The 25,574-nt window shown below is 61.7% G+C and overlaps 1 protein-coding gene across 1 annotated transcript in view; it reads right to left on the bottom strand.

Annotated features, from left to right (window-relative positions):
- Window positions 1-25,574, bottom strand: part of CACNA1F (calcium voltage-gated channel subunit alpha1 F) — an 88,873-nt gene that overhangs the window by 23,944 nt on the left and 39,355 nt on the right. The window contains exons 12-22 of the mRNA XM_074531036.1: window positions 24,129-24,155; window positions 21,587-21,747; window positions 19,895-20,120; window positions 15,454-15,661; window positions 10,800-10,920; window positions 9,291-9,372; window positions 8,319-8,373; window positions 6,889-6,943; window positions 5,621-5,753; window positions 4,080-4,209; window positions 2,164-2,223 (exon numbers count right to left, since the gene is read on the bottom strand). Coding sequence (XP_074387137.1) covers window positions 2,164-2,223; window positions 4,080-4,209; window positions 5,621-5,753; window positions 6,889-6,943; window positions 8,319-8,373; window positions 9,291-9,372; window positions 10,800-10,920; window positions 15,454-15,661; window positions 19,895-20,120; window positions 21,587-21,747; window positions 24,129-24,155 — 1,258 coding nt within the window. The remainder of the gene's footprint in view (window positions 1-2,163; window positions 2,224-4,079; window positions 4,210-5,620; window positions 5,754-6,888; window positions 6,944-8,318; window positions 8,374-9,290; window positions 9,373-10,799; window positions 10,921-15,453; window positions 15,662-19,894; window positions 20,121-21,586; window positions 21,748-24,128; window positions 24,156-25,574) is intronic.

Raw genomic sequence — 25,574 nt, 5'->3', positions numbered from 1 at the left:
CACTGTCATCTGTGGGGGACCCCAAAACCACCCTGGGAACCCCAAAAATCATCCTGGGAACCCCTCCGAACACCGTCATCTGTGGGGGACCCCAAAACCATCCTGGGCACCCCAAAAACCCACCCCAAAACCATCCTGGGAACCCCAAAAATCATCCTGGGCACCCCAAAATCACCCTGGGAATCCCAAAAACCATCCCAGGAACCCCCTGAACACCGTCATCTGTGGGGCACCCCAAAATCCTGGGAACTCACCCCAAAATCATCCTGGGCACCCCAAAAACCATCCTGGGCACCCCAAAAATCATCCTGGGAACCCCAAAAACCATCCCGGGAACCCCCCGAACACCGTCATCTGTGGGGCACCCCAAACCCATGGGAACTCACCCCAAAATCATCCTGGGCACCCCAAAAACCATCCCGGGAACCCCCCGAACACCGTCATCTGTGGGGCACCCCAAACCCATGGGAACTCACCCCAAAAATCATCCTGGGAACCCCAAAAATCATCTTGGGAACCCCAAAAATAATCCTGGGAATCCCAAAAATCATCCTGGGAACCCCCTGAACACCGTCATCTGTGGGGGACCCCAAAACCATGGGAATTCACCCCAAAAACCATCCTGGGCACCCCAAAAATCATCCTGGGCACCCCAAAATCATCCTGGGAACCCCAAAAATAATCCTGGGAACCCCAAAAATCATCCTGGGAACCCCAAAATCATCTTGGGAACCCCAAAAATCATCCTGGGAACCCCAAAAACCATCCTGGGAACCCCCCCGAACACCGTCATCTGTGGGGCACCCCAAACCCATGGGAACTCACCCCAAAATCATCCTGGGAACCCCAAAAACCATCCTGGGACCCCCAAAAATAATCCTGGGAACCCCAAAAATCATCCTGGGAACACCCCGAACACCGTCATCTGTGGGGGACCCCAAAACCTTGGGAACTCACCCCAAAATCATCCTGGGCACCCCAAAAACCCCCAAAATCCCCACTCCAAACCCCGGGAACCCCCTGAACACCGTCATCTGTGGGGCACCCCAACATCATGGGAACTCACCCCAAAATCATCTTGGGAACCCCAAAAACCATCCTGGGACCCCCAAAAATAATCCTGGGAACCCCAAAAATAATCCAGGGAACCCCAAAAATCATCCTGTCACCCCCCCGAACACCGTCATCTGTGGGGCACCCCAAAATCATGGGAATTCACCCCAAAAATTCCCCATCCTGGGCACCCCAAAATCATCTTGGGAACCCCCCCGAACACCGTCATCTGTGGGGGACCCCAAAACCATGGGAATTCACCCCAAAATCATCCTGGGATCCCCAAAAATCATCCTGGGAACCCCAAAAACCATCCTGGGAACCCCCCCGAACACCGTCATCTGTGGGGGACCCCAAAACCATCCTGGGAACCCCAAAAATCATCCTGGGAACACCCCGAACACCGTCATCTGTGGGGCACCCCAAAACCTTGGGAACTCACCCCAAAATCATCCTGGGCACCCCAAAAACCCCCAAAATCCCCACTCCAAACCCCAGGAACCCCCTGAACACCGTCATCTGTGGGGGACCCCAACATCATGCGAACTCACCCCAAAAACCATCCTGGGAACCCCAAAAATCATCCTGGGAACCCCACAATCATCTTGGGAACCCCAAAAACCATCCTGGGACCCCCAAAAATAATCCTGGGAACCCCAAAAATCATTCTGGGCACCCCAAAAATCATCCTGGGCACCCCCCGAACACCGTCATCTGTGGGGCACCCCAAAATCATGGGAATTCACCCCAAAAACCATCCTGGGAACCCCAAAAATCATCCTGGGAACCCCACAATCATCTTGGGAACCCCAAAAACCATCCTGGGAACCCCAAAAACCATCCCGGGAACCCCAAAAATCATCCTGGGCACCCCAAAAATCATCCTGGGAACCCCCTCGTACACCGTCATCTGTGGGGCACCCCAAAATCATGGGAACTCACCCCAAAATCATCCTGGGCACCCCAAAAACCCCCAAAATCCCCACTCCAAACCCTGGGAACCCCCTGAACACCGTCATCTGTGGGGCACCCCAAAACCCACGGGAACCCCAAGCTCCGGGACCCCCAAACACCCCAAGGAGCCCCCAAACGCCCAGGGCTCCCCCGTACCTTGAGCAGGATCTCCACGGTGAAGATGGAGGTGAAGGCGTAATCGAAGTACCCCAAAATCTGAGGGGGGTGGAGGGGGCAATGAGGGGACCCCAAACACCCCCAAAAATCCCCCTGACACCCCCAAACTCCTGAACCCCCCCAGACCCACCCAGACCCCCCCTTGCTCCCCCCATTTCTGCCCCCCAAGTTTGGGTGAGCGGATCCCACGTGGGGTTAATGGGGTGAGTTCCCCCAGTCCCTCCCAGTTTGCCCAGTGCATCCCAGTTTGCCCAGTGCATCCCAGTTTGCCCAGTTTGCCCAGAGCATCCCAGTCCCTCCCAGTGTTCCCAGTTTACCCAGTGCTCCCAGTGCTTCCAGTCCCTCCCAGTTTGCCCAGTCCATCCCAGTTTGCCCAGTCCCTCCCAGTTTGCCCAGTCCCTCCCAGTTTGCCCAGTCCCTCCCAGTTTGCCCAGTGCATCCCAGTGCCTCCAGTCCCTCCCAGTTTGCCCAGTCCCTCCCAGTGCTTCCAGTCCCTCCCAGTTTGCCCAGTGCTTCCAGTCCCTCCCAGTTTGCCCAGTGCTCCCAGTGCTTCCAGTCCCTCCCAGTTTGCCCAGTACATGGTTGCCAGTCCCTCCCAGTCCCTCCCAGTGTTCCCAGTTTGCCCAGTACTCCCAGTAACACACCAGTGCCCCCAGTACTGAGCCTGGCCCCTTCCCAGTGCTCCCAGCAGCCCCCAGCAGCTCTCCCAGTCCCTCCCAGTGTTCCCAGTTTGCCCAGTGCTCCCCAGTGTGCCCAGTTTGCCCAGTACATGGTTGCAGTCCTTCTCAGTCTCTCCCAGTGCTCCCAGTTTGCCCCAGTTTGCCCAGTACGTGGTTCTGGGGGCTGTGGGCCCGCATGGGATCCTGCCCAGTCCCTCCCAGTCCCTCCCAGTTTGCCCAGTGCTCCCAGTGCTCCCCAGTTTGCCCAGAACGTGGTTCTGGGGGCTGTGGGCCTGCACGGGATCCTGCCCAGTCCCTCCCAGTCCCTCCCAGTGCTCCCAGTTTGCCCAGTACATGGTTCCCAGTCCATCCCAGTGTTCCCAGTACTGGGAGTGGGCCCACACGGGGTCCTGCCCAGTCCCTCCCAGTTCTCCCAGTTTGCCCGGTGTTCCCAGTGCTCCCAGTTGCCCCCAGCAGCACTCCCAGTAACACACCAGTGCTCCCAGTCCCTCCCAGTGCTCCCAGTGTTCCCAGTATGTGGTTCCCAGCCCCTCCCAGTGGTCCCAGTTTGCCCAGTACGTGGTTCCCAGTCTCTCCCAGTCTCTCCCAGTCCCTCCCAGTGGTCCCAGTTTGCCCAGTACGTGGTTCCCAGTCCCTCCCAGTCCATCCCAGTGTTCCCAGTTTGCCCAGTACGTGGTTCCCAGTCCCTCCCAGTGCTCCCAGTTTGCCCAGTACGTGGTTCCCAGTCCCTCCCAGTGCTCCCAGTGTTCCCAGTACGTGGTTCCCAGTCCCTCCCAGTGCTCCCAGTGTTCCCAGTACGTGGTTTCGGGGGCTGTGGGCCCTCATGGGATCCTGCCCAGTCCCTCCCAGTTTGCCCAGTACGTGGTTCCCAGTCCCTCCCAGTGTTCCAATTTGCCCAGTTTGCCCAGTACACAGTTCCCAGTCCCTCCCAGTTTGCCCAGTCCCTCCCAATTTGCCCCAGTGTTCCCAGTTTGCCCAGTACATCGTTCCCAGTCCCTCCCAGTGCTCCCAGTTTGCCCGGTGTTCCCAGTGCTCCCAGTTGCCCCCAGCAGCACTCCCAGTAACACACCAGTGCTCCCAGTGCTCCCAGTCCCTCCCAGTTTGCCCAGTGTTCCCAGTATGTGGTTCCCAGTCCCTCCCAGGGCTCCCAGTTTGCCCAGTACATGGTTCCCAGTCTCTCCCAGTCCCTCCCAGTTTGCCCAGTGTTCCCAGTACGTGGTTGCGGGGTGAGTGGGCCCGCACGGGGTCCTCGGCTGCCAGGGAGATGCTGCTGAGGATGATGAAGACGAGGATGAGGTTGGTGAAGATGTGGTGGTTGATCAGCGCGTGGCACTTCACCCGCAGCCTGTGGGGGACAGGGACCAGTATGGACCAGTTCAGACCAGTACGGACCAGTACAGACCAGTATAGACCAGTACACACCAGTACAGGCCAGTACAGAGCAGTTCAGACCAGTACAGATCAGTACAGACCAGTACAAACCAGTTCAGACCAGTACAGACCAGTTCTCCCAGTTTGTATCTCCAATCCCAGTTCATACCAGTACAGCCCAGTTCATACCAGTACTGACCAGTACAGAACAGTTCAGACCAGTATAGACCAGTACAGACCAGTATAGACCAATTCAGACCAGTTCAGATCAGTACAGACCAGTTCAGACCAGTACAGACCAGTTCTCCCAGTTTGTATCTCCAATCCCAGTCCATCCCAGTTCAGCCCAGTTCAGCCCAGTTCAGCCCAGTCCATCCCACTACAGCCTAGTTCATCCCAGTACAGCCCAGTACATACCAGTACATCCCAGTTCATCCTAGTACATCCCAGTGCTTCCCAGTTCATCCCAGTCCATCCCAGTCCCCCAGTGCTCCCAGTTCGTCCCAGTACACCCCAGTACATCCCAGTTCATCCCAATGCTCTCAGTCCCAGAGCTCCCAGTGCTCCCAGTCCATCCCAGTTACCCCAGTCCCTTCCAGTTCCCCCAGTTCATCCCAGTACTCCCAGTGCCTCCAGCACTCCCAGTCCCCAGTGCTCCCAGTCCATCCCAGTCCCCCCATTCTCCCCAGTCCCCCCAGTCCGTGCCAGTCCATTCCAGTTCCCCCAGTGCTCTCAGTTCCCTACTGCTCCCAGTTCCCCCAGTCCCTCCCAGTTCCTCCCAGTCTCTCACGGGTTGGTGCTGTTCTCATCCCAGTCCCTCCCAGTCCCTCCCAGTCCCCCCAGTTTCCCCAGTTTCCCCAGTCCCCCCCCAGTTCCCCCAGTCCCCCCAGTTCCCAGTCTCTCACGGGTTGGTGTTGTTCCCATCCCAGTCCCTCCCAGTTTCCCCAGTTCCAGTCCCTCCCAGTCCCCCCAGTCCCTCCCAGTCCCCCCAGTTTCCCCAGTCCATCCCAGTTTCCCCAGTTCCAGTCCCCCCAGTTTCCCCAGTCCCTCCCAGTTCCCCCAGTCCCCCCAGTCCCCCCAGTTCCCCATTCCCAGTCTCTCACGGGTTGGTGCTGTTCCCATCCCAGTCCATCCCAGTCCCTCCCAGTCCCCCCAGTTCCCCAGTTCCCAGTCTCTCACGGGTTGGTGCTGTTCCCATCCCAGTCCCTCCCAGTTCCCCCAGTCCCTCCCAGTCCATCCCAGTCCCCCCAGTTCCCCCAGTCCCCCCAGTTCCTCCCAGTCCCCCCAGTCCCCCGTTCCCAGTCTCTCACGGGTTGGTGCTGCTCCCATCCCAGTCCATCCCAGTCCCTCCCAGTCCCCCCAGTCCCCCGTTCCCAGTCTCTCACGGGTTGGTGCTGCTCAGCACGAAGAAGGCGCTGCCCTCGGGGATCGGGGTCACCTTGGTCTTGGGGGGCTCCTCCAGCGACTCCAGGCGGGCCCTGCCCAGGCTGTCCCTGTCCCCCCCGGGCTCCTCGTCACCTGCGGGGACCCCGTGTCACCTCCCCGTGTCACCTCCCCGTGTCACCTCCCCGTGTCACCCCCCCTTCCCCAGGGACACCCGTGTCACCCGTGTCACCTGTGTCACCTCCCCGTGTCACCTCCTCGTGTCACCCCCCCTTCCCCAGGGACACCCGTGTCACCCGTGTCACCTCCCCGTGTCACCTCCCCGTGTCACCTCCCCGTGTCACCTCCCCGTGTCACCCCCCCTTCCCCAGGGACACCCGTGTCACCTCTGTCACCTGTGTCACCTCCCCGTGTCACCTCCCCTTCCCCAGGGACCCTCGTGTCACCTCCCCAGGGACCCCGTGTCACCTCCCTGCATCACTTCCCCCCCTTCAGTGTCCCCGTGTCACCTGTGGGGACCCCCGTGTCACATCCCCCCCTCTGGGGACCCCCGTGTCACCTGTGTCACCTCCCCTTCCCCAGGGACCCACGTGTCACCTGCGGGGACCCTCGTGTCACATCCCCCCTTCAGTGTCCCTGTGTCACATCCTCAGGGACCCCCGTGTCACCTCCCTCCGTGTCACCTCCCCCTCCCCAGGGACCCCCGTGTCACCTCCCCCACCTCTGGGGTCCCTGTGTCACCTCCCCCCGTGTCCGGCCATTGTCACCTCCCCAGGGACCCCTGTGTCACCTCCCCCCTCCAAGGAATCCCCGTGTCACATTCCCTGTGTCCAGCCACTGTCACCTCCCCAGGGACCCCCGTGTCACCTCCCCACCTTTGGGAACCCCCGTGTCACCTGCAGGGGACATTCATGTCACCTCCCCCCGTGTCCGGCCACTGTCACCTCCCCAGGGACCCCCGTGTCACCTCCCCACCTTTGGGGACCCCCGTGTCACCTCCCCTCTGGGGACCCCTGTGTCACATTCCCCCCCCCCTCCAGGGACCCCCGTGTCACCTCCCCCCGTGTCACCTCCCCCCGTGTCCGGCCACTGTCACCTCCCCAGGGTCCCCCCGTGTCACCTCCCCACCTTTGGGGACCCCCGTGTCACCTTCCCCCACCTCCAGGGTCCCCATCTGTCATTGTCACCTCCCCAGGGACCCCCACCCCAGGCACTGCCACCCCCCAGTGTCCCCACTGTCCCCAATGTCCCCCAGGCAGGTCACACTCACCTTCCTCCCCCTCTTCCTCCTCCTCCTCCTCTTCCTCCTGCGGATCCCCCTCGACCTGGGCAGGGGGAGGGGGGTGAGGACCCCCCAGTCACTGTCACCCCCCCAAATCGATGTCACCCCCTGGGACCCCCCCCAAATCAATGTCACCTCCCCAAATCGATGTCACCCCCTGGGACCCCCCCCAAATCAATGTCACCCCCTGGGACCCCCCCAGTCACTGTCACCCCCCCAAATCAATGTCAACCCCCGGGACCCCCCCCCAAATCAATGTCACCTCCCCAAATCGATGTCACCCCCCCAAATCAATGTCACCTCCGGGACCCCCCGTAATCAATGTCACTCCCTGGGACCCCCCCCAAATCAATGTCACCCCCCGGGACCCCTCCCAATTCCTGTCACCCCCCGGGACCCCCCCCCCAAAATTAATGTCACCCCCCGGGACCCCCCAGTCACTGTCACCCCCCAAATCAATGTCACCCCCCCCAGGACCCCTCCCAATTCCTGTCACCCCCCGGGACCCCCCCCAAAATCAATGTCACCCCCCGGGACCCCCCCAGTCAATGTCACGCCCCCAGGACCCCTCCCCAAATCAATGTCACTCTCTGGGACCCCCCCCCAAATCAATGTCACCCCCCAAATCAATGTCACCCTCCCAGGACCCCCAAGTCACTGTCACCCCCCCAGGACCCCCCCACCAAATCAATGTCACCCCCGGGACCCCCCGTAATCAATGTCACCCCCTGGGACCCCCCCCAAATCAATGTCACCCCCCCGGACCCCCCCCCAATCAATGTCACCTCCCGGGACTCCCCCAAATCACTGTCACCCCCTGGGACCCCCCAGTCACTGTCACCCCCCAAATCAATGTCACCCCCCCAGGACCCTTCCCAATTCCTGTCACCCCCCCAGGACCCCCCCCAAATCAATGTCACCCCCGGGACCACCCCCAATTAATGTCACCTCTCCAAATTAATGTCACCCCCCGGGACCCCCAAGTCACTGTCACCCCCCCCCTCCAAATCAATGTCACCCCCCCAGGACCCCTCCCAATTCCTGTCACCCCCCAGGACCCTCCTCAATTAATGTCACCCCCCCAGGACCCCTCCCCAGTCACTGTCACCCCCGGGACCACCCCTAATCAATGTCACCCCCCAGGACCCCCCCCAAATCAATGTCACCCCCCGGGACCCCCAAGTCACTGTCACCCCCCCCAGCCCCTCCCTCCAAATCAATGTCACCCCCGGGACCCCCTAATCAATGTCACCCCCCAGGACCCCTCCCAATTCCTGTCACCCCCCAGGACCCTCCTCAATCAATGTCACCCCCCGGGACCCCCCCAGTCACTGTCACCCCCCAGGACCCCTCCCCAAATCAATGTCACCCCCCCAGTACCCCTCCCAATCCCTGTCACCCCCGGGACCCCCCCTCACCTTCACGGCCACCTCCTGGCTCTCTGTCCCTGTCCCCTCCTCCCCGGCCTTGTCCCTGCGTTTGGGGACAAAGGGGGGGCTCAGCCCGGGGGTCCCGGGGGTCCTAGGGGATTGGGGACCCCTCCCCATCACCCCCAAAGGGGATCCCGGGGGGTCCTGGGGGTCAGACCCCCAAAAAGGGGTCCCAGGGGATTGGGGACCCCTCCCCATCACCCCCAAAAGGGGTCCTGGAGGTCCCAGAGGATTGGGGGACCCTTCCCCTTCACCCCAAAAGGGGTCCCAAGGATGTGGGGACCCCTCCCCATCACCCCCAAAGGGGTCCCAGGGATTGGGGGGCCCCTTCCCATCCAGAAGGGGTCCCAGGGGTCCCAGGGATTGGGGGGACCCCTCCCCATCACCCCCAAAGGGGATCCTGGGGGGTCCTGGGGGTCAGACCCCCAAAAGGGGTCCCAGGGGATTGGGGACCCCTCCTCATCATTCCCACAGGGGTCCCGGGGATCCCAGGGATTGGGGGGACCCCTCCCCATCACCCCCAAAAGAGGTCCTGGGTGTCCCAGAGGATTGGGGGACCCTTCCCCATCACCCCCGAAAGGGTCCCAAGGATATGGGGACCCCTCCCCATCACCCCCAAATGGGATCCCGGGGGTATCAGGGGTCAGACTTCCCCCCAAGGGGTCCCAGGGGATGTGGGGACCCCTCCCCATCACCCCAAAAGGGGTCCCAGGGGATGTGGGGACCCCTCCTCATCATTCCCACAGGGGTCTCGGGGATCCCAGGGATTGGGGGGACCCCTCCCCATCACCCCCAAAAGGGGTCTCGGGGGTCTCAGGTATTGGGGACCCCTCCCCATCGAGCCCAAAAGAGATCCCAGGGGTCTCAGGGGTCGGACTCTCCCAAAAGGGGTCCCGGGGGTCCCAGGGGATGGGGGTCTCGGGGGTCTCGGGGGTTTGGGGGTTTGGGGAGGGGTCTCACTTTTTGTCCCCCCCCGAGTTGATGTTGTCACCGTCGGCCAGGTTGTCCACGGCGATGGCCAGGAAGACGTTGAGGAGGATGTCTGAGGGGGGAGGGGCACCAGTGCTCCCAGTATATCCCAGTATGGCCCAGTATGTTCCCAGTGCTCCCAGTGTGCTCCCAGTATGCTCCCAGCGCTCCCAGTGTGCTCCCAGTATATCCCAGTATGGCCCAGTATGCTCCCAGTATATCCCAGTATGCTCCCAGTGATCCCAGTGATCCCAGTGTGCTCCCAGTATGGCCCAGTATGGCCCAGTATCCCCCAGTATGCTCTGGGTATCCCCCAGTATATCCCAGTATGTTCCCAGTATGCTCCCAGTATATCTCAGTGCTCCCAGTATCCTCCCAGTATCTTCCCAGTACGCTCCCAGTATGTTCCCAGTTCCCCCCAGTCCTTCCCAGTGCTCCCAGTCCCTCCCAGTCCCTTCCAGTTTCCCCAGTCCCTCCCTTCCTCCCAGTTCCCCGAGTCCCTCCCAGTCCCTCCCAGTCCCTCCCAGTGTTCCCAGTCTCCCCAGCTGGGCGCTCACAGTTGCCGCAGATGAAGAGGATGATGAAGTAAACGCACACGAGCATCCGGGGGAGCTCCCAGTCCATCCCAGTCCATCCCAGTCCATCCCAGTCCCTCCCAGTGCTCCCAGTCCCTCCCAGTTCCTCCCAGTTCCCCCAGTCCCTCCCAGTGCTCCCAGTTTCCCCAGCTGGGCGCTCACAGTTGCCGCAGATGAAGAGGATGATGAAGTAAATGCAGACGAGCATCCCGGGGAGCTCCCAGTCCATCCCAGTCCATCCCAGTCCCTCCCAGTACTCCCAGTCCCTCCCAGTACTCCCAGCTTCCCCAGTCCCTCCCAGTTCCTCTCAGTACCTCCCAGTACTCCCAATCCCTCCCAGTTTCCCCAATCCCCCCCAGTCCCTCCCAGTCCCTTCCAGTTTCCCCAGTCCCTCCCTTCCTCCCAGTTCCCCCCAGTCCCTCCCAGTCCCTCCCAGTCCCTCCCAGTTTCCCCAGTTGGGCGCTCACAGTTGCCGCAGATGAAGAGGATGACGAAGTAAACGCACACGAGCATCCCAGGGAGCTCCCAGTCCATCCCAGTCCATCCCAGTGCCCCCAGTACTCCCAGTCCCTCCCAGTCCCCCCCAGTCCCTCCCAGTACTCCCAGTCCCTCCCAGTCCCTCCCAGTTTCCCCAGTTGGGCGCTCACAGTTGCCGCAGATGAAGAGGATGACGAAGTAAACGCACACGAGCGTTTACTTACGGGGGAGCTCCCAGTCCATCCCAGTCCCCCCCAGTCCCTCCCAGTCCCTCCCAGTGCTCCCAGTTTCCCCAGCTGGGCGCTCACAGTTGCCGCAGATGAAGAGGATGACGAAGTAAACGCACACGAGCATCCCGGGGAGCTCCCAGTCCATCCCAGTCCATCCCAGTCCCCCCAGTCCCTCCCAGTGCTCCCAGTGCTCCCAGTTTCCCCAGCTGGGCGCTCACAGTTGCCGCAGATGAAGAGGATGACGAAGTAAACGCACACGAGCATCCCGGGGAACACGGGCCCGCCGTAGGCCATGATGCCGTCGTACATGACGGCGTTCCAGTCCTCGCCCGTCAGGATCTGCACCCCAAAAACCCCCAAAAACCTCAGGGACACCCCAAAACATCAGCACCACCCCAAAAACTGGGACACCCCAAAAACCGGGATACCCCAAAAACCAAGGGCACCCCAAAACTTCAGTGTCACCCCAAAACCTCAGTGCCGTCGTACATGACGGCGTTCCAGTCCTCACCCGTCAGGATCTGCACCCCAAAACCCCCAAAAACCTCAGGAACACCCCAAAACTTCGGTGACACTCCTCAGTGACACCCCAAAACCTCAGTGCCCTCGTACATCACCATGTTCCAGTCCTTGCCGGTCAGGATCTGCACCCCAAAACCGGGGCACCCCAAAAATGGGGACACCCCAAAACATCAGCACCACACCAAAACCGGGACACCCCAAAAACCAGGACACCCCAAAACCTCAGTGACACTCCTCAGTGGCACCCCAAAACCTCACTGAGACCTGTCAGTAACACCCCTAAAACCGGGGCACCTCAAAACCGGAGTGCCCCAAAACCTCAGGGACACCCCAAAACCTCAGTGCCATTGTACATCACCGCGTTCCAGTCCTCAACCATCAGGATCTGCACCCCAAAAACCCCCAAAAACCTCAGGAACACCCCAAAACATCAGCACCACCCCAAAAACTGGGACACCCCAAAAACTGGGATACCCCAAAACCTCAGTGTCACCCCAAAACCTCAGTGCCCTCGTACATCACGGCGTTCCAGTCCTCACCCGTCAGGATCTGCACCCCAAAACCCCCAAAAACCTCAGGAATACCCCAAAACTTCAGTGACACCCCAAAACCTCAGTGCCCTCGTACATCACGGTGTTCCAGTCCTCACCCGTCAGGATCTGCACCCCAAAACCGGGGCACCCCAAAAATGGGGACACCCCAAAACATCAGCACCACACCAAAACCGGGACACCCCAAAAACCGGGATACCCCAAAAACCAAGGGCACCCCAAAACTTCAGTGGCACCCCAAAACCTCAGTGCCATCGTACATCACCGCATTCCAGTCCTCACCCATCAGGATCTGCACCCCAAAACCCCCAAAAACCTCAGGAACACCCCAAAACTTCAGTGACACTCCTCAGTGGCACCCCAAAACCTCACTGAGACCTGTCAGTAACACCCCTAAAACGGGGGCACCTCAAAACCGAAGTGCCCCAAAACCTCAGCGGCACCCCAAAACCTCAGTGCCATTGTACATCACCGCGTTCCAGTCCTCACCCATCAGGATCTGCACCCCAAAAACCCCCAAAAACCTCAGCGGCACCCCAAAACCTCAGTGCCATTGTACATCACCGCGTTCCATCCTCACCCATCAGGATCTGCACCCCAAAAACCTCAGGGACACCCCAAAACCTCAGTGCCATTGTACATCACTGCGTTCCAGTCCTCACCCATCAGGATCTGCACCCCAAAACCTCAGTGCCATCCCAGGTCCCCCCCAGATTTTGGGGTTCCCCAAAAGGTTCCCCCCAGGTTTTGGGATGTCCTCATGGCTTTGGGGTCCCCTCAGCATTTTGAGGTTCTCTGGGATTTCAGGGACACCCTGAAGGTTTTGGGGTCTCCCTGAGGTTTTGGGGTCTCCCTGAGGTTTTGGGGTACCTCCCAGTTTTTGGGATATCTGGAACACGGTGAGCAGCACCTGGGGGTCCCCCCGGATTTTGGGATACCCCAAATGTCTCCCCCAGGTTTTGGGGTCTCCCTCGTTTTTGGGGTACCTGGAACACGGTGAGCAGGGCCTGTGGGCGTCTCCCTGAGGTTTTGGGGTTCCCCTAAATTCCCCTAAAGATTCCCCAGGTTTTGGGGTCCCCCTGATGTTTTGGGGTACCTGGAACATGGTGAGCAGCGCCTGTGGGAAGGTGTCGAAGGTGCTGCGCTTGGTCTGTGGGGTCTCCCTGAGGTTTTGGGGTCTCCCTGAGGTTTTGGGGTCTCCCTGAGGTTTTGTGATATCCCAAAAGGTTCCCCCCAAGTTTTGGGGTACCCAAAATGTCCTCCCAAGTTTTGGGGTCCCCCTGAGGTTTTGGGGTACCTGGAAGACGGTGAGCAGCGCCTGGGGGGTTCCCCCCGGATTTTGGGATACCCCAAAAGGTTCCCCCCAGGTTTTGGGGTCTCCCCCAGGTTTTGGGGTATCCCAAAAGGTTCTCCTGAGGTTTTGGGGTCCCCCCATGTTTTGGGGTCTCCCCCAGGTTTTGGGGTATCCCAAAAGGTTCTCCTGAGGTTTTGGGGTCCCCCCATGTTTTGGGGTCTCCCCCAGGTTTTGGGGTATCCCAAAAGGTTCTCCTGAGGTTTTGGGGTCCCCCCATGTTTTGGGGTATCCCCCAGGTTTTGGGGTACCCCAAAAGGTTCTCCTGAGGTTTTGGGGTCTCCCCCAGGTTTTGGGGTATCCCAAAAGGTTCTCCTGAGGTTTTGGGGTCCCCCCATGTTTTAGGGTCTCTCCCAAGTTTTGGGGTATCCCAAAATGTTCTCCCAAGTTTTGGGGTCCCCCCGTTTTTGGGGTACCTGGAAGACGGTGAGCAGCACCTGGGAGGTTCCCCGCAGATTTTGGGATACCCCAAAAGGTTCCCCCCAGGTTTTGGGGTCTCCCCCAGGTTTTGGGGTCTCCCCCAGGTTTTGGGGTATCCCAAAAGGTTCTCCTGAGGTTTTGGGGTCCCCCCCATGTTTTGGGGTCTCTCCCAGGTTTTGGGGTACCCAAAAGGTTCTCCTGAGGTTTTGGGGTCTCCCCATGTTTTGGGGTCTCCCCCGTTTTTGGGGTACCTGGAAGACGGTGAGCAGCGCCTGGGGGGTTCCCCGCGGATTTTGGGATATGCCAAAAGGTTCCCCCCAGGTTTTGGGGTCTCCCCCAGGTTTTGGGGTATCCCAAAAGGTTCTCCTGAGGGTTTGGGGTCCCCCCATGTTTTGGGGTCTCCCCCAGGTTTTGGGGTATCCCAAAAGGTTCTCCTGAGGTTTTGGGGTCCCCCTGAGGTTTTGGGGTACCTGGAAGACGGTGAGCAGGGCCTGGGGGGTTCCCCGTGGATTTTGGGATACCCCAAAAGGTTCCCCCCAGGATTTGGGGTCTCCCCCAGGTTTTGGGGTCTCCCCCAGGTTTTGGGGTATCCCAATAGGTTCTCCTGAGGTTTTGGGGTCCCCCCATGTTTTGGGGTCTCCCCCAGGTTTTGGGGTATCCCAAAAGGTTCTCCTGAGGTTTTGGGGTCCCCCCATGTTTTGGGGTCTCTCCCAGGTTTTGGGGTCTCCCCCAGGTTTTGGGGTATCCCAAAATGTTCCCCCGGGTTTTGGGGTCCCCCTGATGTTTTGGGGTACCTGGAAGATGGTGAGCAGCGCCTGCGGGAAGGTGTCGAAGGTGCTGCGCTTGGTCTGTGGGGTCTCCCTGAGGTTTTGGGGTCTCCCTGAGGTTTTGGGGTCTCCCTGAGGTTTTGTGATATCCCAAAAGGTTCCCCCCAAGTTTTGGGGTACCCAAAATGTTCTCCCAAGTTTTGGGGTCCCCCCGTTTTTGGGGTACCTGGAAGACGGTGAGCAGGGCCTGGGGGGTTCCCCCCGGATTTTGGGATGCCCCAAAAGGTTCCCCCCAGGTTTTGGGGTCTCCCCCAGGTTTTGGGGTACCCAAAATGTTCTCCTGAGGTTTTGGGGTCCCCCCATGTTTTGGGGTCTCTCCCAGGTTTTGGGGTACCCAAAAGGTTCTCCTGAAGTTTTGAGGTCCCCCCATGTTTTGGGGTCTCCCCCAGGTTTTGGGGTATCCCAAAAGGTTCTCCTGAGCTTTTGGGGTCCCCCCGTTTTCGGGGTACCTGGAACACGGTGAGCAGCGCCTGTGGGAAGGTGTTGAAGGTGCTGCGCTTGGTCTGTGGGGTCTCCCTGAGGTTTTGGGGTCTCCCTGAGGTTTTGTGATACCCCAAAAGGTTCCCCCCAAGTTTTGGGGTACCCAAAATGTTCCCCCGGGTTTTGGGGTCCCCCTGAGGTTTTGGGGTACCTGGAAGACGGTGAGCAGGGCCTGGGAGGTTCCCCGCAGATTTTGGGATACCCCAAAAGGTTCCCCCCAGGTTTTGGGGTCTCCCCCAGGTTTTGGGGTATCCCAAAAGGTTCTCCTGAGGTTTTGGGGTCCCCCCATGTTTTGGGGTCTCCCTCAGGTTTTGGGGTACCCAAAAGGTTCTCCTGAGGTTTTGGGGTCCCCCCATGTTTTGGGGTCTCTCCCAGGTTTTGGGGTCTCCCCCAGGTTTTGGGGTCTCTCCCAGGTTTTGGGGTATCCCAAAAGGTTCTCCTGAGGTTTTGGGGTCCCCCCATGCTTTAGGGTCTCTCCCAGGTTTTGGGGTATCCCAAAAGGTTCTCCTGAGGTTTTGGGGTCCCCCCGTTTTTGGGGTACCTGGAACACGGTGAGCAGCGCCTGTGGGAAGGTGTTGAAGGTGCTGCGCTTGGTCTGTGGGGTCTCCCTGAGGTTTTGGGGTCTCCCTGAGGTTTTGTGATATCCCAAAAGGTTCCCCCCAAGTTTTGGGGTACCCAAAATGTCCTCCCAAGTTTTGGGGTCCCCCCGTTTTCGGGGTACCTGGAACACGGTGAGCAGCGCCTGCGGGAAGGTGTCGAAGGTGCTGCGCTTGGTCTGCGTCTCGTCGAAGCTGAAGCGGCCCCCGAAGAGCTGCATGCCCAGCAGGGCGAAGATGATGATGAAGAGGAAGAGCAGCAGCAGCAGCGAGGCGATGGATTTCATGGAGTTCAGCAGGGACCCGACCAGATTGCTCAGGGACGCCCAGTGCCTGCGGGATACTGGGGTTACTGGGAGCACTGGGATGGACTGGGAGCACTGGGATGGACTGGGAGGGACTGGGATGGACTGGGGACACTGGGAAGGGATGAATGGATTTCATGGAGTTCAGCAGGGAACCCACCAGATTGCTCAGGGACGCCCAGTGCCTGCGGGATACTGGGGTTACTGGGAGCACTGGGATGGACTGGGAGCACTGGGAGGGACTGGGGGCACTGGGAGGGACTGGGGCACAGGGAGTACTGGGAGCACTGGGGCAACTGGGATGGACTGAGATGGACAGGGAGCACTGGGATGAACTGGGGGCACTGGGATGGACTGGGAGCACTGGGATGGACTGGGATGGACTGGGAGCACTGGGAGGGACTGGGGGCACTGGGAAGGGATGAATGGATTTCATGGAGTTCAGCAGGGAGCCCACCAGATTGCTCAGGGACGCCCAGTGCCTGCGGGATACTGGGGTTACTGGGAGCACTGGGATGGACTGGGATGGACTGGGGGCACTGGGAAGGGATGAATGGATTTCATGGAGTTCAGCAGGGAACCCACCAGATTGCTCAGGGACGCCCAGTGCCTGCGGGATACTGGGGTTACTGGGACGGACTGGGATGGACTGGGAGCACTGGGATGGACTGGGGGCACTGGGGCACAGGGAGTACTGGGAGCACTGGGGGAACTGGGATGGACTGGGATGGAGTGGGATGGACTGGGATGGACTGGGGACACTGGGATGGACTGGGAGCACTGGGATGGACTGGGAGCACTGGGATGGACTGGGATGGACTGGGATGGACTGGGATGGGCTGGGATGGACTGGGGACACTGGGAAGGGATGAATGGATTTCATGGAGTTCAGCAGGGAACCCACCAGATTGCTCAGGGACGCCCAGTGCCTGTGGGATACTGGGGTTACTGGGAGCACTGGGATGGACTGGGATGGACTGAGATGGACTGAGATGGACAGGGAGCACTGGGATGAACTGGGGGCACTGGGATGAACTGGGAGCACTGGGATGGACTGGGATGGACTGGGAGGGACTGGGATGGACTGGGAGCACTGGGAGGGACTGGGGGCACTGGAATTGACTGGGAGTACTGGGAGCACTGGGGGAACTGGGATGGACTGAGATGGACAGGGAGCACTGGGATGAACTGGGAGCACAGGGATGGACTGGGAGCACTGGGAGGGACTGGGGACACTGGGAAGGGATGAATGGATTTCATGGAGTTCAGCAGGGACCCGACCAGATTGCTCAGGGATGCCCAGTGCCTGCGGGATACTGGGGTTACTGGGACGGACTGGGATGGACTGGGATGGACTGGGAGCACTGGGATGGACTGGGGGCACTGGGAGGGACTGGGGCACAGGGAGTACTGGGAGCACTGGGGGAACTGGGATGGACTGGGATGGACTGGGATGGACTGGGATGGACTGGGGACACTGGGATGGACTGGGATGGACTGGGAGCAGTGGGATGGACTGGGAGCACTGGGGACACTGGGATGGACTGGGATGGACTGGGAGCACTGGGAAGGGATGAATGGATTTCATGGAGTTCAGTAGGGAACCCACCAGATTGCTCAGGGACGCCCAGGGCCTGCGGGATACTGGGGTTACTGGGAGCACTGGGATGGACTGGGATGGACTGGGAGCACTGGAATTGACTGGGGCACAGGGAGTACTGGGAGCACTGGGGGAACTGGGATGGACTGGGATGGAGTGGGATGGACTGGGATGGAGTGGGATGGACTGGGATGGACTGGGAGGGACTGGGATGGACTGGGAGCACTGGCATGGACTGGGGGCACTGGGAAGGGATGAATGGATTTCATGGAGTTCAGCAGGGACCCGACTAGATTGCTCAGGGATGCCCAGTGCCTGCGGGATACTGGGGTTACTGGGACAGACTGGGATGGACTGGGATGGACTGGGGGCACTGGGAGGGACTGGGGGCACTGGGAGTACTGGGAGCACTGGGGGAACTGGGATGGACTGGGATGGACAGAGAGCACTGGGATGAACTGGGGGCACTGGGATGAACTGGGGGCACTGGGAGGGACTGGGGCACAGGGAGTACTGGGAGCACTGGGGGAACTGGGATGGACTGGGATGGACTGGGATGGACTGGGGACACTGGGAAGGGATGAATGGATTTCATGGAGTTCAGCAGGGAACTGACTAGATTGCTCAGGGATGCCCAGTGCCTGTGGGATACTGGGGTTACTGGGACGGACTGGGATGGACTGGGAGCACTGGGAGCACTGGGAAGGGCTGGATGGACAGTACAGAGCCAACACACTGCGTGTCTCTGCGCTGTCCCAGTGTCAGTGTGTCCCTGCACTGTCGCCACACTGTCCTGGTGTCAGGCTGTTCAGTGTCAGTGTGTCCGTCCCACTGTCAGGGTGTCCCACTGTCAGGGTGTCCCAGTGTCAGGGTGTCCTGGTGTTGGTGCGTCCTGGTGTTGGTGTGTCACAGTGTGTCCCAGTGTCAGGGTGTCCTGGTGTCAGTGTGTCCTGGTGTTGGTGTGTCCCACTGTCAGTGTGTCCCACTGTCAGTGTGTCCCACTGTCGATGTGTTGGTGTGTCCCACTGTCCGTGTGTCCCACTGTCAGTGTGTCCCACTGCGTGTCCCTGCACTGTCCCCACGCTGTCCCGGTGTCGGTGTGTCCTGCTGTGTGTCCCCGTGCTGTCCCCGTGCTGTCCCAGTGCCGGTGTCTCCCACTGTTGGTGTGTCCTGGTGTCAGTGTGTCCCACTGTCCGTGTGTCTTCATGCTGTCCCCGCACCGTCCCGGTGTCGGTGTGTCCCACTGCGTGTCCCAGTCTGTCTGTCCCATGCTGTCTGTCTGTCCCATGCTGTCTCCGTGTCAGTGTGTCCCAGTGTCAGTGTGTCCCAGTGTCAGGGTGTCCCACTGTCGGTGTGTCCCACTGTTGGTGTGTCCCAGTGTCAGGGTGTCCTGGTGTCGGTGTGTCCCAGTGTCAGTGTGTCCCACTGTCGGTGTGTCCCACTGTCAGTGTGTCCCAGTGTCGGTGTGTCCCAGTGTTGGTGTGTCCCACTGCGTGGCCCCACACTATTGGGGCATCCCAGTGTTGGGGCACTGGGGTGTCCCACTGTCCGTATGTCCCACTGTCCGTGTGTCCCAGTGTCGGGGTGTCCCACTATCGGTGTGTCCCAGTGCGTGTCCCTGCGCTGTCCCTGTGCTCTCCCAGTGTTGGGGTGTCCCACTGTCCATGTGTCCCAGTGTTGGGGTGTCCCACTGTCGGTATGTCCCACTGTTGGTGTGTCCTGGTGCTGTGACATTATGGTATCCCAGTGTCAGTGTGTCCTGGTGTCAGTGTGTCCCAGTGTTGGTATGTCCCACTGTCAGGGTGTCCCAGTGTCGGTGTGTCCCACTGTCAGGGTGTCCCTGCACCATCCCGGTGTTGGGCTGTCCCGGTGTCAGTGTGTCCCACTGTCCGTGTGTCCCACTGCTGTGGCACCGAGGTATCCCAGTGTCGGTGTGTCCCACTATCGGTTTGTCCCACTGCATGTCCCCGTGCTGTCCCGGTGTCGGTGTGTCCCACTACGTGTCCCCATGCTGTCTCCGTGTCAGTGTGTCCCACTGTCGGTATGTCCCAGTGTCAGGGTGTCCTGGTGTTGGTGTGTCGCACTGCGTGGCCCTGCACTGTCCCGGTGTCGGTGTGTCCCACTACGTGTCCCCACGCTGTCTCCGTGTCAGTGTGTCCCGGTGTCAGTGTGTCCCACTGTTGGTATGTCCCAGTGTCAGGGTGTCCCGGTGTCGGTGTGTCCCACTACGTGTCCCCGTGCTGTCTCTGTGTCAGTCTGTCTCGGTGTCGGTGTGTCCCGGTGTCGGTGTGTCCCAGTGTCAGGGTGTCCTGGTGTTGGTGTGTCCCACTGCGTGGCCCTGCACTGTCCCGGTGTCGGTGTGTCCCACTACGTGTCCCCACGCTGTCTCCGTGTCAGTATGTCCTGGTGTCGGTGTGTCCCACTGTTGGTATGTCCCAGTGTCAGGGTGTCCCGGTGTCGGTGTGTCCCAGTGTCAGTGTGTCCCACTGTCGGTGTGTCCCACTGTCTGTCCCCACACTATCCCCACTCTGTCCCCGCACTGTCCCCGCTCCATCCCCACCCTATCCCTGCTCTATCCCTACCCTGTCCCCACTCTGTCCCTGCGCTGTCCACACTCTGTCCCCACCCTGTCCCCACGCTCTCCCCTCACCATCCCCTCACCGGGTGACCTTGAAGACGCGCAGCAGGCGCACGCAGCGCAGCACGGAGATGCCGAGCGGCTCCATGGCGCCGCGCTCCACCAGCGCCGTCTCCAGCACGCCCCCGCACACCACGAAGCAATCGAAGCGGTTGAAGAAGCTCGCGAAGTAACACGAGGGGCCCAGCGCGTAGAGCTTCAGCACCATCTCGGCCGCGAAGAGCGACAGCAGCGCCTTGTTGGCGTAGGCTGGGGGGGGGACAGCGGGGGACACAGCCGGGTCACCCCCAGGGAGGGTGGGATGGGACCCCCGAGCTCTGGGGACACAGCCGGGTCAACCTCCCGGAGTGGGGTGGGACCCCCGAACTCTGGGAGTGATGGGGACACCGGGGGACACAGCTGGGTCACACCAAGGGAGGGTGGGATGGGACCCCCGAGCTCTGGGGATGATGAGGAGCAGTGGGGGACACAGCTGGGTCACACCAAGGAAGGGTGGGATGGGACCCCTGGGCTCTGGGGGTGACGGGGGACACCGGGGGACACAGCCGGGTCACACCAAGGGAGGGTGGGATGGGACACTCGGGCTCTGGGGACACACGGGGGTCACCCCCAGGAGGGTGGGATGGGACCCCCGAGCTCTGGGGGTGACGGGGGACACTGGGGGACACAGCTGAGTCACACCAAGGGAGGGAGGGATGGGACCCCCGAGATCTGGGGACACAGCCGGGTCAACCTCCGAGAGTGGGGTGGGACCCCCGAGCTCTGGGGGTGATGGGGACACCGGGGGACACAGCCGGGTCACCCCCCAGGAGGGTGGGATGGGACCCCCGAGCTCTGGGGACACAGCCGGGTCAACCTCTGGGAGTGGGGTAGGACCCCTGAGCTCTGGGAGTGATGGGGACACCGGGGGGCACAGCCGGGTCAGCCCCCAGGAGAGTGGGGTGGGACCCCCGGGCTCTGGGGACACACTCAGGGGACACCCCCAGGGAGGGTGAGATGGGACCCCCGAGCTCTGGGGATGATGAGGAGCAGTGGGGGACAGAGCCGGGTCACATCTTGGGAAGGTGGGATGGGACCCCCGAGGTTTGGGGATGATGGGGACACCAGGGGACACAGCCGGGTCACCCCCCAGGAGAGTGGGATGGGACCCCCGGGCTCTGGGGACACACGGGGTTCACCCCCAGGAGGGTGGGATGGGACCCCCGAGCTCTGGGGGTGATGAGGAGCAGTGGGGGACAGAGCCGGGTCACCCCCAGGAGGGTGGGATGGGACCCCCGAGCTCTGGGGACACACTCAGGGGACACCCCCAGGAGGGTGGGATGGGACCCCCGAGCTCTGGGAGTGATGGGGACACCGGGGGGCACAGTAGGGTCACCCCCCAGGAGGGTGGGATGGGACCCCCGGGCTCTGGGGACACACGGGGTTCACCCCCAGGAGGGTGGGATGGGACCCCCGAGATCTGGGGGCGACGGGGGACAGCGGGGGACACAGCCAGGACACCCGCCGGAAGAAATACCGGGAGTGGGATGGGACCCCCGAGGTTTGGGGGTGACGGGGGTACCGGGGGATGTCAGGGGGGTGTAGTTTGGAGGGCACTGGGGGGTCTTGGGGGGTACCAGCAGATTTGGGGGGTCCTGGAGGGTGTTGGGGCTACAGGGGGGTGTTGGGGGTATTGGAGGATTTTGGGGGGCCCCGGGGGATTTCGGGGTGCCCACCCTGCGTCTCGGTGAGCCAGGGCGGCTGCCCGTGGTGCTCGGAGGCGATGGTGAGCGTGTTGAGGAACACGAGCAGCAGCACGGTCCAGTAGAAGGACACGGATTTCACCGCGGCGCGGCAGCGGCGCCGCCACAGCCGGTTCAGGCGGCGCAGGCGGCGGCTGCGGGGACAGCGCGGGGGGCGGGGACACGGGGGGGACACAAGGGGGACACGGGGGACAAAGGGGGACACAAGGGGGACACACGGGGGGGACACAGGGGACACGGGGAACACGGAGGGGACACGGGGGGGACATGGGGGACAGCGATAGGGTTTGGGGACAAAGGGGGACACGGGGGGGACACACGGGGGACAGACGGGGGAGACACAGGGGGGACACGGGGGACAGCGAGGGACACGGGGGACAAAGGGGGACACGGGGGACAAAGGGGGACACGGGGGACACAAGGGGGACAGCGAGAGACACGGGGGGGACACACGGGGGACACGGAGGGCACAAAGGGGGACACGGTGGGGACGCGGGGGACAAAGGGGACACGGGGAGGGGACACGGGGGGGGACACGGGGGGGACACAGGGGAGACAAGGGGGACACGGGGGACACAGGGACACGGGGGGGACACGGGGAACACAAGGGGGACAGCGAGGGACACGGGGGACCCAGAGACACGGGGGGAGAGCGAGAGACAAAGGGGGACACAAGGGAGACACAAGGGGGACACGGGGGACACACAGGGACACGGTGGGGACACAGGGGACGAAGGGGGACACGGGGACACGGAGACACCAAGGGACACGGGGGGGACACGGGGGGACAGCGAGGGACAAAGGGGGACACGGGGAGAGGACACGGGGGGGACACACGGGGGACACACGGGGGACACGGGGACAAAGGGGGACACAAGGGGGACACACGGGGGGGACACAGGGGACACGGGGAACACGGAGGGGACACGGGGGGGACGCGGGGGACAAAGGGGACACGGGGAGGGGACACGGGGGGGACACGGGGGACACAAGGGGGACAGCGAGGGACACGGGGGACACGGGGGACACGGGGGACACGGGCAGGACACACGGGGGACACACGGGGGGGACACGGGGGGGACACAGGGGACACAGGGGACATGGGGGACACAAGGGGGACAGCGAGAGACACGGAGAGGACACACGGGGGACACGGAGGGCACAAAGGGGGACACAGAGGGCACAAAGGGGGACACGGTGGGGACGCGGGGGACAAAGGGGACACGGGGAGGGGACACGGGGGACAAAGGGGGACACAAGGGAGACACAAGGGGGACAAAGGGGACACAGGGACACGGGGACACCGGGGACAAAGGGGGACACAAGGGGGACACGGTGGGGACGCGGGGGACAAAGGGGGACACAAGGGGGACACGGGGGGGACACAGGGGACACAGGGACACGGAGGGGACACAAGGGGGACATGGGGGACAAAGGGGACACAGGGACACAGGGACACGGGGGACACAAGGGGGACACGGGGAGGGGACACGGGGGACAAAGGGGACACGGTGGGGACACACGGGGGGGACACGAGGGACAAAGGGGGACACAAGGGAGACACAAGGGGGACAGGGGGGACACACGGGGGACACAAGGGGGACACGGGGGGGACACGGGGGACAAAGGGGACACAGGGACACGGGGGAGACACAAGGGGGACACGGGGGACACAGGGACACGGTGGGGACACGGGGAACACAAGGGGGACACGGGGGGGACACGGGGGAGACACAGGGGACACGGGGAACACGTAGGGGACCCGGGGGACAGCGAGGGACACGGGGGACACAAAGGAGACACAAGGGGGACATGGGGGGACACAAGGGGGACAAAGGGGACACGGGGACACCAAGGGACACGGGGGGGACACGGGGACACGGGGGAACAAGGGGACACGGAGGGGACACGAGGGACAAAGGGGGACACAAGGGAGACACAAGGGGGACAAAGGGGACACAGGGACACGGGAACACGGGGGACACGGGGGACACACAGGGACACAGGGACACGGAGGGGACACAAGGGGGACATGGGGGACAAAGGGGGACACAGGGACACCAAGGGACACGGGGGGGACACGGGGGGGACAAGGAGGACACAGGGGACACCGAGGGACACAGGGACACGGGGGGACAAGGGGACACGGAGGGGACAAGAGGGACAAAGGGGGACACGGGGGACAAAGGGACAAAGGGGGATGCGGGGGACATACGGGGGACAGCGAGGGACACGGGGGACACGGGGAGGACACACGGGGGACACAAGGGGGACACACGAGGGACAGCGATAAATTCTCTTAAATTCATATTTGGGTAAAAAACCTTTCCCACAAACCAATTTTTTCATAAAATCCTTTTCCTAATATCCAACCCATATTTCATAAAAACCTTTCCCATATTTCCGTTTCCCCATAAAATCCTTTCCTTTAAACCCATTTTGGGGTGGGTTAGGAGGTTTTTAGGGTTCCCCCTAAATTTATTCCCCATTCCCCCCCATTTTTGTCTCCACTCACCAGAATTTTGTCTTGGTAATTTTGCCCCTGGGGAGCGAAAAAAAAAGCAGAAATTACCCCGAAATTACCCCAAAATTACCCCAACATTACCTCAAAATTACCCCCAAATTACCCCAAATTACCTCAAAATTACCCCCAAATTACCCCAAATTACCTCAAAATTACCCCAAAATTTGGGGATTTTTGGGGAGTCCTCAGCCATGGGGGGATTTTATTGGCTTTATTGGGGTGCTGGGGTCGGTTTTGGGGTCCTGGAGGGAATTTGGGGGACCCTTGGGGTTCTAGAGGGGTCTCAGGGGGTTTTGAGGGTCATTTTTGGGGGTCCTGGAGGGAATTTGGGGGGTCCCTGGGGCTCTGGAGGGGTCTCAGAAGGGTTTGAGGGTCATTTTTGGGGGTCCTGGATGGAATTTGGGGGGTCCCTGGGGCTCTGGAGGGGTCTCAGAAGGGTTTGAGGGTCATTTTTGGGGTCCTGGAGGGAAATTTGGGGGGTCCTTGAGGCTCTGGAGGGGTCTCAGGGGGTTTGAGGATCATTTTTGGGGGTCCTGGGTGGAATTGGGGGGTCCCTGGGGCTCTGGAGGGGTCTCAGGGGGCTTTGAGGCTGCTTTGGGGGTCGATTTTGGGGTCTCAGGGGGCTTTATTGGGGTGCTGGGGTCGGTTTTGGGGTCCTGGAGGGAATTTGGGGGGGTCCTGAGGGTCTCTTGGGGGTCTCCTGGGGGTCTCTGGGTCAGGGGTCCCGGGGGGTCCCAGGGCTCTGTGGGGGGTCCCAGGGGTCTCCTGGGGCTCTCTCGGGGGTCTGTCCCTGGGTCAGGGGGTGGGGTCGGGGGTCCCGGGGGTCTCTCGGGGGTCCCGGGGATCTGGGTGATTCCCAGGGATCTCTCTGGGGGTATCCCGGGGGTCCTGGGGGTCTGTGGGGGTCTCAGGGATCCAGGGGGTCTCTCGGGGGTTTGGGGGTGTCCTGGGGGTCCCAGGGGTCTCTTGGGGGTCTCTGGGGGGTCCTGGGGGGTCTGTCCGGTGTCCCTGGGCTCGGGGGTGCCGGGGGTCCCTGGGTCAGGGGTCCTGGGGGGGTCTGTGGGCTGTCCCTGGGTCGGGGGTCTCTCGGGTGTCCTGGGGGTCTGTGAGGGGTCCCAGGGGTCTGTGGGGTGTCCCTGGGCCAGGGTCGGGGGTCCCAGGGGTCTCTTGGGTGCCCTGGGGATCTCTCAGGGGTCCCAGGAATCCGGGGGTCCTCTCGGGGATCCCGGGGGGTCCCTGGGTCGGTGGACAGGGTCAGGGGTCCCGGGGGTTGTCCCGGGTGTCCCGGGGGTCCCATTGGTCTGTGGGGGGGGTCTGTCGGGGATCCTGTTGGTCTGGGAGGTGTCACAGGGATCTGGGGGGTGTCCTGGGGGTCTCTCAGGTGTCTCCGGGGTCTCTCGGGGGTCCCAGGGCTCTGGGGGGTCTCTCGGGGGTCCC

This window comes from Zonotrichia albicollis, chromosome 34, assembly GCF_047830755.1.
Source record: "Zonotrichia albicollis isolate bZonAlb1 chromosome 34, bZonAlb1.hap1, whole genome shotgun sequence".
Classification (NCBI taxonomy): Eukaryota; Metazoa; Chordata; class Aves; order Passeriformes; family Passerellidae; genus Zonotrichia; species Zonotrichia albicollis.
This window is presented reverse-complemented; position numbering and strand designations above follow the sequence as displayed.